This window comes from Saccopteryx bilineata, chromosome 3 (genome assembly GCF_036850765.1).
Source record: "Saccopteryx bilineata isolate mSacBil1 chromosome 3, mSacBil1_pri_phased_curated, whole genome shotgun sequence".
NCBI lineage: Eukaryota > Metazoa > Chordata > Mammalia > Chiroptera > Emballonuridae > Saccopteryx > Saccopteryx bilineata.
The window spans coordinates 6,167,106-6,179,669 of NC_089492.1; the positions used below are offsets into that span (position 1 = coordinate 6,167,106).

The window sequence follows — 12,564 nt, forward strand, 5'->3', positions numbered from 1 at the left end:
TGATGCGGAGCCGTCCCTTTTACCCTCCCCTGCCGGCCGCGGGAGACACCTCTTCCCTGACGGTCACTGTGAGGACAAGTTGAGCTCCTCAACCCACAGGGAAGCCTCACGAAAGTCTGGGGTCCTTCCTGGACGGGGTCCTTAGGGGTTCTTCGCTCTCACCGTTGTGCTGGTTCTCAGGGAGCTTTCTGCGTGTGAACTTTTGCTCCAGTAGTTGTGGTTCTGTTTTTCCCTGCCCGCCTGTCCAGCTTGGGGGCAGTGGTTGGCCCCACCACCTCCTGTCTCTTGTAGATCTGGGAAGAGGAGTTGGTTGCTCTTCTAGCTTGTTCCAGCTTTTATTTGCAGTTAGGATGGAGTGGCGATGTCCACGTTTCTCATGTGCTGGACCTCACACTGGAAGTCCATCTGCTTTCTCCTCCTTTTCGTCCCCTTTGTTTTCCTAGCAACCCTATGAAGGGGCAGCTTGTATGGACATTCTGAAGGAACTAAGGCATTGACATAGGTCACTTACCTAAAGCTGCCTCAGCCAGTAAGTGGTGGCAACAGGATTAGAACTCAGGGACTGTGAGCCTGACACCCTAGGGTCCAGAGGTCTGGTCTTGACGCCCAGCTGTGCTATGTGCTGTGTGCTGTGACCTTGGGCAGGCCCTCTGTGCTGTGTAGGTTGGGGTGTGTCCAACACTCTGTGGCACTGTTGTCATGGTTCCTCAGTGGTGTGACAGACTGCACTGTGGTGGCCATGAGGATGGTATTCACTTACTGACACACGAGAAGCGCTTGGAGTCGAGCTGAGCTCGCGGTAGGTGCTCAGCACATGGCAGGAGTGGTCACCCAGTGGACCCCAGCGAGCATGGCCTGTGTCTCCATCCTGCGGGCGCACGGCCAGCACCGTGCCTGGCCTCCCCGGCTCCTGCAAGTTCATAGGGACGTGTGGAGTGCTCTCCACCGGGCTCGGGCGCGCTGTCACCGTAGGCCTGCGGAGCCTGTCAGTGCTGGCCTCGTGTCCGGGGCTTGCCATGGGTTTGCCGGTTCCCCCTGCCTGACCAGCGTGTGCCGGGCCACCTCGCTGGACTGTCTTCCCTGTCGGGGACGCTGAGGGTGAGAGCGGGAATGAGCCCAGATGCCCAGGGACTGACGGCCGCCCCCCTCCACCTTCTGAGGCACCAGCACCTGCCGTGTACGAGGTGGCGTCGGCTGCTGCGCGGTCTCCCTGCTCAGCCCAGCCTCCGCCGCACAGCGCACGTGCCGCGTGGCGGAAACAACAGCCATCTGTGGTCCCACGGCCGGTCCTGGAGGCCAGGAGTCCGAGACCCGGGGGTCGGCTTGGCGGTCCTCCCGAGGCCGTGGGGCAGTGTGCTCAGGGCCTAGCTGGCGGTCTCTGGTGTCCCTGGCTTGTCGACGTGCCACCCTGGCGGGTCCGCCTTCGCTGTCCCCGGGCATCCTGCCTCGGGGCATGCCTGGGTGCACATTCCCGTTTGAAGGACACTGGTCACATTGGACTAGGGCCTGCCCTGATGAGCTCGCCTTATGTAATTATCACCCTGTTTCTAAAGGAGGTCTGAGGCATCGGGCTAGGACTGCACATGTGTATTTGGGGGACACAGCAACCCAGTACCCACCCTGTGGGAAAGCTGTGGTGGGAAACAGCCCCCAAGTGAGCTCTGAGCGAGAAGGCCGTGAGCAAAGGCCACAGCTTGGTCATTCACAGGAGCGTCTCCCTCACTGAGAATGCGGCACCTCCGTTAGCCGGGTTGGTGAGGCTGGCAGCGTGCCGAGTGAACCCCTTACCTGCAGCCTCGTGGACACGGTCTTGGACGGCAGGAGGAGCCAGGTGGACATCCGTGCTCTTGGGTTCTAATGCGGCTTCTTCCTCGTAGCCCTTGGCCTCAGTGTATCAGCCTGTGATGTGAGCGTAGTAATGCCCGACCATGGAGAGAGGCTCAGTAACGTAGCTTCTGTGGGCCCCCTGAGCGCTGTGCCCTGAGCGCTGGGGCACAGGATGCACCGGGTCGTGGAGCAGCGCTGGTCTGTGTGTCGACCCAGGGCCCACCCTCCCTCTGCTGGCCCGGCCACCTCTTCAGGACTAGATCTCTCCCTCAGCCGCATCCCTCCCTCTGGAAGGGAGGTGACATCGTCCCCCGAGGGGAGCCTGCCAGGCTGCGGGGGCCAGGTGAAGGCTGCAGGTCACGTTCCCGGACAGGTGCACTGGGCGTCCAGCTCTGATGGTGGTGATGGTGATGGTGGTGGCGGTGGAGGTGGAGGTGAGATTTCCTCAGAGCCCAGGCTGAAACAAGACAGGCGATTGATTATGCTCTCTTTCTGTTAAGGACAAAAGGAGTTATTCTTGTCCTGTGTGTGAAAAGTCTTTTTCGGAAGACCGATTGATCAAGTCGCACATCAAGACGAACCATCCCGGTAAGGTTACGCAGTTTAGAGCGGGAGGTCAGTTTTAAAATGCTTATGCTTGTTTTAAAACAGCATTGCATAAAACAAACAAACGCAGCATTGCGTGTCCGCCGCACTAACCGGAAGTGAAGAGGATGAAGAGATAGATGCGTAAGCTCCAGGGAAGCCATCTTGAGTCAGAGCTGGGAGGTGACCTGGTCGTTGTCCTCACATACCCTGTCACCGGCTCTGCAGACACGCCTCCCTACAGCCCACAAGTCCTGTCCCTCTCGTGAACGGGAACTTCGAACGCCTTTCACGGGTCATGGCCAGGGCAGGTCTGACATAGATGCCACCTCCCAGAGCCTCTGCCTGGCCCTCCCCTATGTCCGTGTTGCCCAGCCTGGCGGTTTAGGCGGGGTGTGGGCTTCCTCATGGGTCGGGAAGCCTTCGTGAGCTGGAGTGACCATCACCTCTGGTCAGTTCCATGCCACTCACATGCATGAAGGTGAGGCTCGAGCTGCCTGGGCCTTCATACCTGTCACTTCTGTTGTCACTACCTGGTTAGGTCCTGTTTATTTTTGTCACTTCCGTTGTCACCACCTGGTTGAGTTCTGTTTACTTTTTACTTCCTCCTGCAGAGCCCACCCTCAGGGAGGCTTTGGCAGCCCCAGTCTGGGGAGGGAGAGTCCTCCCGTGCCCCATCACAGCGCACACCCCACTGTGCTCTCATAACTGGTGCTGTCCCGTGTCCCCGGGACATCCTTGAGGCAGGGCTCTGTGGGTCCACAGCTGAGCTTCTCAGCCATCTGCATCTGCCACACCTGTCCCATGTCAGCCCCCCAAAGCTTTTTTCCTGGGGTATTTTAAAGTCTATCCCAGACCATGTAATTTCCCCATAAACAACTTCAGGCGCACCTCTGATGAGGGTTGGTCAGCAGGACCCCTGTGTCCCCGTTCAAACAAACAGAAATCCTAGGGACTCCTTCTTACCTCCTCAGATTGGGCCACTTAAAATTTCTCCACTTGATACAAGGTTTTTTTTTTGTTTGTTTGTTTTTGTATTTTAATAATAGTTGGTTTGTTTGAGTCAAGACCCAAGCATTTTGCTTTGAGTTGTTAACGCCAATGAAGTTTCTTGCATTCGTAGAGGACACCGTGCCCCTGCTCCCCCGCCCCCACGACATTGACTTGTTGGAGAAACTGGGCCGCTCTTCCTGGGGACGGTCTCCCAGTCTGCGTCTGCCGCCTCTGGAGAGTGTTTCTGCATCCCTCCCGATCTGTGGGAACGGAGATTGAGATTTCAGACTTGGTTGGGTTCTGGGTTAACTTTTTAAGCAAAGCTCTCTCACAACACCGTGAGGCACATCCCGGGATAGACGCGTGGGGTCAGGTGCTGTCGCGAGGTTCATGCACACCTCACTTGGTGGAGGCTATCTGGCTGCTTCTGATGGCCTGCCTGTGTTTGTTCTAGAAGTCTCCATGAGCACCATCTCCGAGGTGCTCGGGCGGAGGGTTCAGCTGAAAGGACTGATTGGAAAGCGAGCCATGAAGTGCCCGTACTGTGATTTCTATCTCATGAAGAACGGCTCCGACCTGCAGCGGCACATCTGGGCTCACGAAGGTGAGTGTGGGTCTTCTGAATGGAGTGCCCTTGGGGTCCCGTGCCCGCCTGCTTCCTGTGGGAGCGGGCGAGGAGGAAGCCGTGGCTTTGTGCCTCCTGCTGTTAGGATTTCTGTGGTGCACTGAGAAGCCTGTCCATCAGTCCACTGTAACCAGTAGTTTAAAAATGACTCGTTTAGTTGCAGTTGCAGTGACGAGAAGTGAGCAGTTAGTTCTTCATCGCTCTGTGGTTACACAAACCACCATGGCCCCTGTGCCTGCTCGGAAGCGCGGGGCAGAAGGAGCTGAGGTCACAGCCAAGGCTGGGAGATACTTCACTAACCGCCCATGGGCACCTCTTGGTCCTGCTCCTGGGCGCATCCCATGGCCTCGTTCAAGCCCGGCCCCCTCCACTGCGAGGCCATGGGCCGTGCAGGTGAAGGGAGGTTGCTGGGCTCCCTGGTTTGTCTGTGACGCCCCTGCGCTCAGCTGTGGGCACAGCTCCCCACCCTTGTCACACTGGCCCCCGTGGCTTTTCTGCTTGTCTGCATTTCCGTCTGGACAGTGCAGGCATGGCTGGGCTTCTTGGCTTCAAATTAAGCCTCATGGTTTACTACCAAGCAGTCTCTGTTGGTGTTTGTTGAATGAGGGAGGGGCAGCTGAATGCCTCGTGCCCCTGTGGCCCCACGCGAGGGTGACAGGTCAGAGGAACAGCCTGGGTAAGAGCCAGGTGAGGGGAGGCGTGTGGTGTGTTCAGGGACAAGCGTGTGGGCTGCTGTGTTCAGAGTGGATGTGGACGCACACACAGATAGACACGTGTGTGGACATGCGTGTCTGCTCTCCTCCGGCAGGCGTGAAACCCTTCAAGTGCTCTCTGTGTGAGTACGCGACGCGCAGCAAGAGCAACCTCAAAGCGCACATGAACCGTCACAGCACTGAGAAAACCCACCTCTGCGACATGTGTGGCAAGAAGTTCAAGTCAAAAGGGACGCTGAAAAGCCACAAGCTCCTGCACACGGCAGACGGTGAGTGCAGGGCTCTGCGTGCGTCCCTCCCCGCTGGCGTGTGGTGTGCGGCTGACCCTGCAGGTCCCGTGGGAGCTGCGGGCGTCCTAGAGGCAGCTGAGGGCGCATGGCTGGCGGAGCTTCCGTTTCCATTCAGGGGACAGCAGCCGTGGAGCCCCGCCTGCTTCCTCTCAGCCCGCGCTTGGTCAGCACCGGAGACGCGCCTGACTGCCACCAGGGCGTGAGGGGCACTCACTGCATCAGTGTGCGCGCGCGCATGTGTGTCTGTGCCCGCGTGTGTGTGCAGTGCGCAGTGTGGGTGGGCGTGCGCAGTGTGGGTGCGTGCGCGGTGTGGGTGTGCGCGCGCGGTGTGGGTGTGCGCGCGCGGTGTGGGTGGGCGCGCGCGGTGTGGGTGGGCGCGCGCGGTGTGGGTGCGCGCGCGCGCGGTGTGGGTGCGCGCGCGCGCGGTGTGGGTGCGCGCGCGCGGTGTGGGTGCGCGCGCGCGGTGTGGGTGGGCGAGCGCAGTGTGGGTGGGCGCGAGCAGTGTGTGTGTGTGTGCAGTGTGGGTGGGCGCGAGCAGTGTGTGTGTGTGTGCTCAGTGTGGGTGGGCGTGCGCAGTGTGTGTGTGTGCGCAGTGTGGGTGGGCGCGCGCAGTGTGGGTGGGCGCGAGCAGTGTGTGTGTGTGTGCGCAGTGTGTGTGTGTGTGCGCAGTGTGGGTGGGCGTGCGCAGTGTGTGTGTGTGCGCAGTGTGTGTGTGTGCGCAGTGTGGGTGGGCGTGCGCAGTGTGTGTGTGTGCGCAGTGTGTGTGCGTGCGCGCAGTGTGGGTGTGCGTGCGCAGTGTGGGTGGGTGTGCGCAGTGTGGGTGGGCGTGAGCAGTGTGGGTGGGCGTGCACAGTGTGGGTGGGTGTGGAATGGTTCAGGGATTGAGGCTTCCTCAGGAGGTCTCAACCATGGGTTCTGGAAGTTTAAATCCGGGGACTCTTCTCTGTGCACCCACAGACTCTGTGATCTCTGCAGTCTTGGCTTTAATTTACACATGAGAGGCTTCCGGACTTCCGTTCCAGCTGGGTCCTCTCCCCAGCCCCAGCACTGCCTCCACACCAGCCCCTCAGCCTCTGCACCTGCATGTCTAGAAGACACCTCAGGCTCAGCATACCCATCGCTGGGCCCCTTGTCCCCCAAACTCCTGTCTCCTGTGGTCTAGGGGTCGCCAAGCTCTGTAGAGAGAGTAAATAGGTTTCTAGTGCCACATAGGGTTTCTGCTAGATAGTGCTTTTTGTTTGTTTTTATTTTGTTCTGTTTTACAAACTTTGTGAAAATACTCTTCACTCCCAGCTAAACAAAGCAGGCAGCAGGCTGGACGGGGCCTGCGGGCCATTGTCGGCCCAGCCCTGCTGTGCCCCGCCCAGTCGCTGGGTGCTCCTTCCCGCTTGCTCCAGTCAAACCCGGGTCGTTCCGGACTGTCTGGTTCACACCCCCTGCTGCGAGCCAGTCCTGTGCCTTCTCCCGTCAGCGTGCTGCAGGGTTCCACTTCACAGCAGCCTCCTGGAGCCTGCCGACCGCTCAGTCTGCCCTGTCCCCACAGGCCACCCACGGGCCAGTCTCGAAGAATGCCCACTTGTCTTTTCTTTTCTTTTTTATTTTCGGGGGGGAGGGGTTGGAAGAGAGGGACAGACAGGAAGAAAGAAAGATGAGAAGCATCAACTCATACTCATAGCACTTCACTTATTCATTGACTAATTTCTCATATGTGCCTTGACCTGGTGGCTCCTGCCAAGCCAGTGACTCTGCTCAAGCCAGCGACCTTGGTCTTAAGCCAGTGACCATGAGGTCATGTCTATGATCCCACGCTCAAGCCAGCGACCCCACACTCAAGCTGGCGAGCCGGTGCTCAAGCCGGCGACCTTAGGCCTTGAACCTGGGTCCTCAACATCCCAGGTCGACGCTCTGTCCACTGCGCCACCGCCTGGTCAGGCCAGTTTCTCTGTTGAAATACATGTCGGAGGAAGAGCCCAAGTCCTTGCTAAGACCTGGCTGGCCCTCTTACCCCTCTCCATCTCTGACCTCGTCGGCTCCACTCCCCCCGACCCACATCTCCAGACATACTGGTCTCTGTCCTGTTCCTCAGACCCACCAGACACAGGCCCATTGCAAGGCACTGGCCTCCACCCGGCATGGCCCCCGCCCGGCACGGCCCCCCGCCCGGTGCGGCCCCCTCCCGGCACGGCCCCCCTCCCGGCACGGCCCCCGCCCCGCACGGCCCCCTCCCGGCGCGGCCCCCGCCCGGCACGGCCCCCCGCCCGGCACGGCCCCCCGCCCTGCACGGCCCCCGCCCCGCACGGCCCCCCGCCCCGCACGGCCCCCGCCCTGCACGGCACCCACCCAGGTGCGGGATGGGACGACCTTCCCCAGCGGCTGTGCATCATGAGATCTCCACCCTCTCAACCAGCCGAGCTCCCTGCGCCCCTTCCGCTTCCCTTCTTGGCTTATCTTTCTCTCACGTGCCACCTCTCTCACTCCACACTCTTCCCCACGCCCCCCAGCGTTCCTCCCTGGACCCTCCTCTGACGCGCAGGACGACCTCCTCACTCGGGGTTGGCCTCCTCTCCCGGGCCCTGGGCTCCGCTCGCAGGGGGTTTTGTACATCCTGCACCTGAAACAGCGTCTGATTTGTAGGAGGTTTTTTGTTGTTTGGAGGAGAGAAAACAAACAGCGTGGAGTGCCTCTCGCGAAGAGGCTGGGAGGCGGCACTCAGAGACTGCCAGTCGCCTTCTCGTTTATGGTCAGTCGCGTGCTTGTGAACTAGGGATTTTAATATATGGTAGAGACACTCGCTGCTAAGTGGATCTCCTTGAGTGTCTTTTTAATGAAGTAAAGAGGGATGCAGTAACCACCCTGCCCTTTGCCTGCTCGGGAATCTCGTTTCTCACGTCTTATCGGCATCTTTAACGTGCTCTTGCCCTGTTGATTCGTTCCCGGTTCCCAAAAGAGCTCATTACTGTGCCTCATGAGGGGTTAGATCAGTGTGGGTGAACGTTTTGGTTAAAGAGGTTGAGGTTTGCCAGTCAATACAGACAAAGAGAGACATTGATCTGTGAAGGGGCTGATCAAACCCTTTGTCTGGATGCCAACAGCGTGCAAGAAATTAACACCAGAGCCGCGCTACAGCACACTCCCCCTTCTGGACGTGTGGAGAGGGCCTGGCCATGTTGTGCGGTCCAGACGTTCACACACGATTCTGCTCACCATAGCGGACGGGGAAGGTTAAGGGGTGCAGTCCCTCCATGCTGTGTAATCAAGCAAGAATTCTCTCATCGTGGAATAAAGAGCTCTTTGAAGTTCAGTGCTAATTCCTTCGGTTCCCCCACCCACCCCTTCAAGCCAACCTGCCCTCATGCGCTCGAGTTAAGAAGTGTTCTGGTAACACCTACAAAGAGGAATTACCCAAGCTTTAAGCACTCGTGGGCCTGTCGTAATCAGACAAGCATTCAGTGTAGAAGCGCCTCTTTTTCCTCGCCCCTTCAATTCCTAGTGAGAGATCCCGTGACTGCACCTTCTCGGGGAGGATGTGTGGCCTTCTGTCCCCTGCCTCTCTCCTCCACTAAAGCAGAATCCCTCTGGGGTGAGGTCGCCCCACGAGCCCGTGGTCTCCGCTTCTAGAAACGTACACTCTAAGCGCAGGAAGTTCATGGAAAGTGGGACCTGAACGGCCGGCTGGCTGATCTTACGGCGCTCGCTCACAAGGCTTCTGTGACGGGTCCCTGCCGGGTCCTCGGCCCCCTTGTCCTCCCTGCAACCCACCTTGGAGGAAAGGGCGAGGGCCAGGGGGCCGGGCCGGGGGCTGCTGCATAAGCCTGGCAGGTGCCGTGGCTTCTCTGTGTGCACTGGTGTCGGGGCAGTGGGCTGGAGGGGGAAGGGCCGATTTCAGGGCTTCAGGGAGCCGCTTTCTCCGTCACCCCTTGTGGACCCACCTGAAGCCCTTCTTCTCAGGTTTTTATGAACGTAAGCCTCCTTGGAGATAACCGAGTCCTTCCTAACACGACCGTGCAGCTTACTGGGCAGTCCGCGTAGACTGGTGCTCGGAGTTAACTCGAGGGAAGCGTGGTTACCTGAAACGTCACTGGGGTGGAGGAGCCTCAGCTGCCAGCGCCCCGCACCGCGCCCGTGGCGTGACTCTGGCTCCACCACCGTGACCTTCCCTGTTCTTTGGTCTCACTCTCCATTGTCTTTCGTTTCTGAGTCTCATGCTGATCCGAGCCACTCTGCATCCAGACTGATGTACTAACCACAGAAAACATCCTCTGCCATCCCGGCCTCCAGTGGCTTTAAGCCAGCGGTTCTCAACCTGTGGGTCGCGACCCCAGCGGGGTCGCCTAAAGCCATCAGAAAATACATCATGCATATCAGGTATTTACATTCCGAATTATAACTGTAGCAAAATTACAGTTATGAAGTAGCCACTAAAATTATTTTTTGGTTTGGGGTCACCGCAACACGAGGAACTGTATTGCGGGGTCACGGCATTAGAAAGGTTGAGAACCACTGCTTTAAGCTCAGCCTTCCCAGCCTGGAGACTGCTGGACGCTGCGTTTGTATTGCTGTCCAGTTTCCGCTCTGATTTGCGGGGTAAGGTAGCACTGATCAGTTCTGGGTTGGGACCTGGATGTCTTCGGGGGAGGGCGTCACCAGCTACCACAGTGGGCTGTGTGAAGACTGATTGTATTCAGATGACATGTGTCTGGGTCAGTTCTAAGTGTTGGACGGATGTACCTCTTCCTTGTGGGCAGTGGTCTCGTAGTCCCCAAAACTCAGCGACACTGTGAGGAGGATATTTGTAGCGGTGATTAATCTCCATCCTCTGTGTCATTTAGGAAAGATCAGATTACCTTCTCTCAAGTACTGTCTCATTAGGAAGGCGCAGTGCCAGCCATAGTTGATGTCTGAAGAGGGTCAGTGTTGAAAGGGTGAGGTCATTCTTCTGCAAAATTTACTTATGCAAAACACCGCCTTTTCGGTAGGGCTGGATAAACAGTCACAAGAAGGCACTTCTGTTTGAATGCCTCTGGGTATTATTGCTGGTAAGGGTTTAGATTTATGGGAATTTCTTTTTCTAAGCATTTTAATGCTTCTTCAAGTTTGAGGGATACATAAAGTTTGGTTTGGCGGGAGCGATTTAATTTAAGAGGTATTCCAGACAGGTTGTTTTCAGTAGGGAAGGAATTTTCGGTCGCGGTCTTTATCTGCTGATGAAATCCAGGTGCCGGAAGATGAGATGGTTTTATTTTCCTGGGACGGTTTAAGATTTTTCTTCCATTCCGCTCCTCTTTAGTTTTATATAGAACTCTATTTAAAGTAAGAAAGCAGCTGGACCCATCGCAGGGGAATTCATGAAGCAGAGGAGGGCGTAGCAAGAAACAATGGGATGCAGCAGGTGCCCAGCTGTTCCCCAGACGGTGGCTTCGTGTGCCCCCTGCTGAGCCCCCCCACTCCCCCTGCCCCCGCACTGCCAGCGCTGAGGGGCAGTGGCCCTTCCTGCCCAGCACTGGGCCTCGCAAGGTGCTGCTTCGCTGTGCCCTGTCCTGACACTGTCCCCTTCCCTCCACAGCGGAGACAGTCCCCACAGGGGGGCAGTCCTGACCCTCCAGGGTTCGGGGCACCTCTCCCCGTCTCACCCAAACCAGAGTAACAAGGATTTTTGCTTCCTTCTTCTCCCTCCCTGCCGTCAAATCCCGCTCCCTCTGGCCTCACGGACATGCAGAATGCCGCTGTCCCTGGGTGAGACCTCAGTGGAGGGCGCAGCCCACTCTGACCCCCACTTTCCTTCACTCTCTGGCGGTACTGGGACTCCGCCCACATCCTGTCGCCAGGTCCTGTGCTCCAGAGGGCGGAAGTCAGAGAGGGCGGAGGTCAGCTTTGTCCGACCGGCTAGTTGTCCTTAAAGTGCTGGCTGAAGAGCTCCTGGCAGACAGGGAGACAGACTCTTTCCGGAGAGGGGGGGAGATTCTGCGAGGATGGCGGGCACTGCACCCTGTGAGGCAGGAGCAGGAGGGGCGGTGACTCCTTGCTCGCCGCCCCCGGTCTCAGAGGGGGAGTTGCAGCGGATCCCGTTCCAGAGCGAGGGAGCCGGTGCTGAGACATCCTGTTCCCAGGGCGCGCCGTGGCCTCTGCCCTGGGAATCACGGCTGAGCCTAACGGCAGGTCGCACGGGCAGGTGACATGCCCTGTGCCTTTCTCTACCTGCAGCAGCAGCCAGCACCGCGTGCACACTGTCACACTGCCCTGCAGTCCTCAGGCTTCGTCTTTGGACTGCCTGATTCATTTCCTTCCTGAACTGATTTAATTCCAGTCCCCGAACCCCTTCTAGGGACGGTGGCCTTGTTGTTTTGTTGTTGTCTTGTTTTTGTTTTTTTCCTTACCTTTTCAGAATTAAAGTATCACACTCAAAAAAGTTGCATTGGCCCTGGCCGGTTGGCTCAGTGGTAGAGCGTCGGCCTGGCGTGCAGGGGACCCGGGTTCGATTTCCGGCCAGGGCACATAGGAGAAGCGCCCATTTGCTTCTCTACCCCCCCTCCTTCCTCTCTGTCTCTCTCTTCCCCTCCCGCAGCCAAGGCTCCGTTGGAGCAAAGATGGCCCGGGCGCTGGGGATGGCTCCTTGGCCTCTGCCCCAGGCACTAGAGTGGCTCTGGTCGCTGCAGAGCGACGCCCTGGAGGGGCAGAGCATCGCCCCCTGGTGGGCAGAGCGTCTCCCCTGGTGTGCGTGCCGGGTGGATCCCGGTCGGGCACATGCGGGAGTCTGTCTGACTATCTCTCCCCGTTTCCAGCTTCAGAAAAATACAAAAAAAAAAAAAAAAGTTGCATTATTGTAAGTGTCCAGTCCCATGGGTGATCACAAAGGAAGTGTACTCGTGTAACCACATCTGTGGACAAGACACAGAACAGAGCCCGCCCCACAGAAGTCTCCTGACCCCGCCCACCTTCCCCTTGCTCCTCTTCTCTCCTCCACAAGGGAGCTACTGCCCCACCTTCCAGCACTGCAACTTGGTCTTGCCCGCCCTTAAATTTCGTATCAATTGATTCATATAATACGTGCTCTTGTGTGTCTGTGCCTCTGACCTCTTCCTTTCAGGTTATATTTGCAAGGTTGACCTAGGTGCCTGTGATTTTGACCTTTCACATCTGGGGCTCGGGGTCGAATAAGAAGAATTGTATCAGGCACTGAGATTCTGGATCCTCTAGCTTGTCACCTGAAGCCTTTGTCCAGCGGTGCAGCTCACTTTTCCCTCTGCAGTGCTGCCCTCAGGTGCTTTCCTCCAGAAGTGTCTCTCCCGACTGTGACGGTGACTCAGCTGTCTTGTGTCCCCCTGGTTGCTGAGACTTGGCTCAGTGAGACTTCTGACTATTGGCGAACGTTAGGTCCTGCTTCAGAAGGCAAGAAACCACCCCGAGATCATTTACAGAATTCAGATGCCTCCGTCTGTTTTGTGGAGAAGAGGGTCAGAGACGCCTGGTCAGAAAGAGCACACGTCAATCAGTACTTTAAAGATTTTATTTATTGATTTTACAGAGGTGGGAT

The 12,564-nt window shown here is 57.8% G+C and overlaps 1 protein-coding gene across 2 annotated transcripts in view; it reads left to right on the forward strand.

Annotated features, from left to right (window-relative positions):
- Window positions 1-12,564, forward strand: part of ZFAT (zinc finger and AT-hook domain containing) — a 139,514-nt gene that overhangs the window by 72,042 nt on the left and 54,908 nt on the right. For both annotated transcript variants that reach the window (XM_066265616.1, XM_066265617.1), the window contains exons 8-10: window positions 2,328-2,415; window positions 3,860-4,009; window positions 4,839-5,012. In XM_066265616.1, the coding sequence (XP_066121713.1) occupies window positions 2,328-2,415; window positions 3,860-4,009; window positions 4,839-5,012 (412 nt within the window). The remainder of the gene's footprint in view (window positions 1-2,327; window positions 2,416-3,859; window positions 4,010-4,838; window positions 5,013-12,564) is intronic.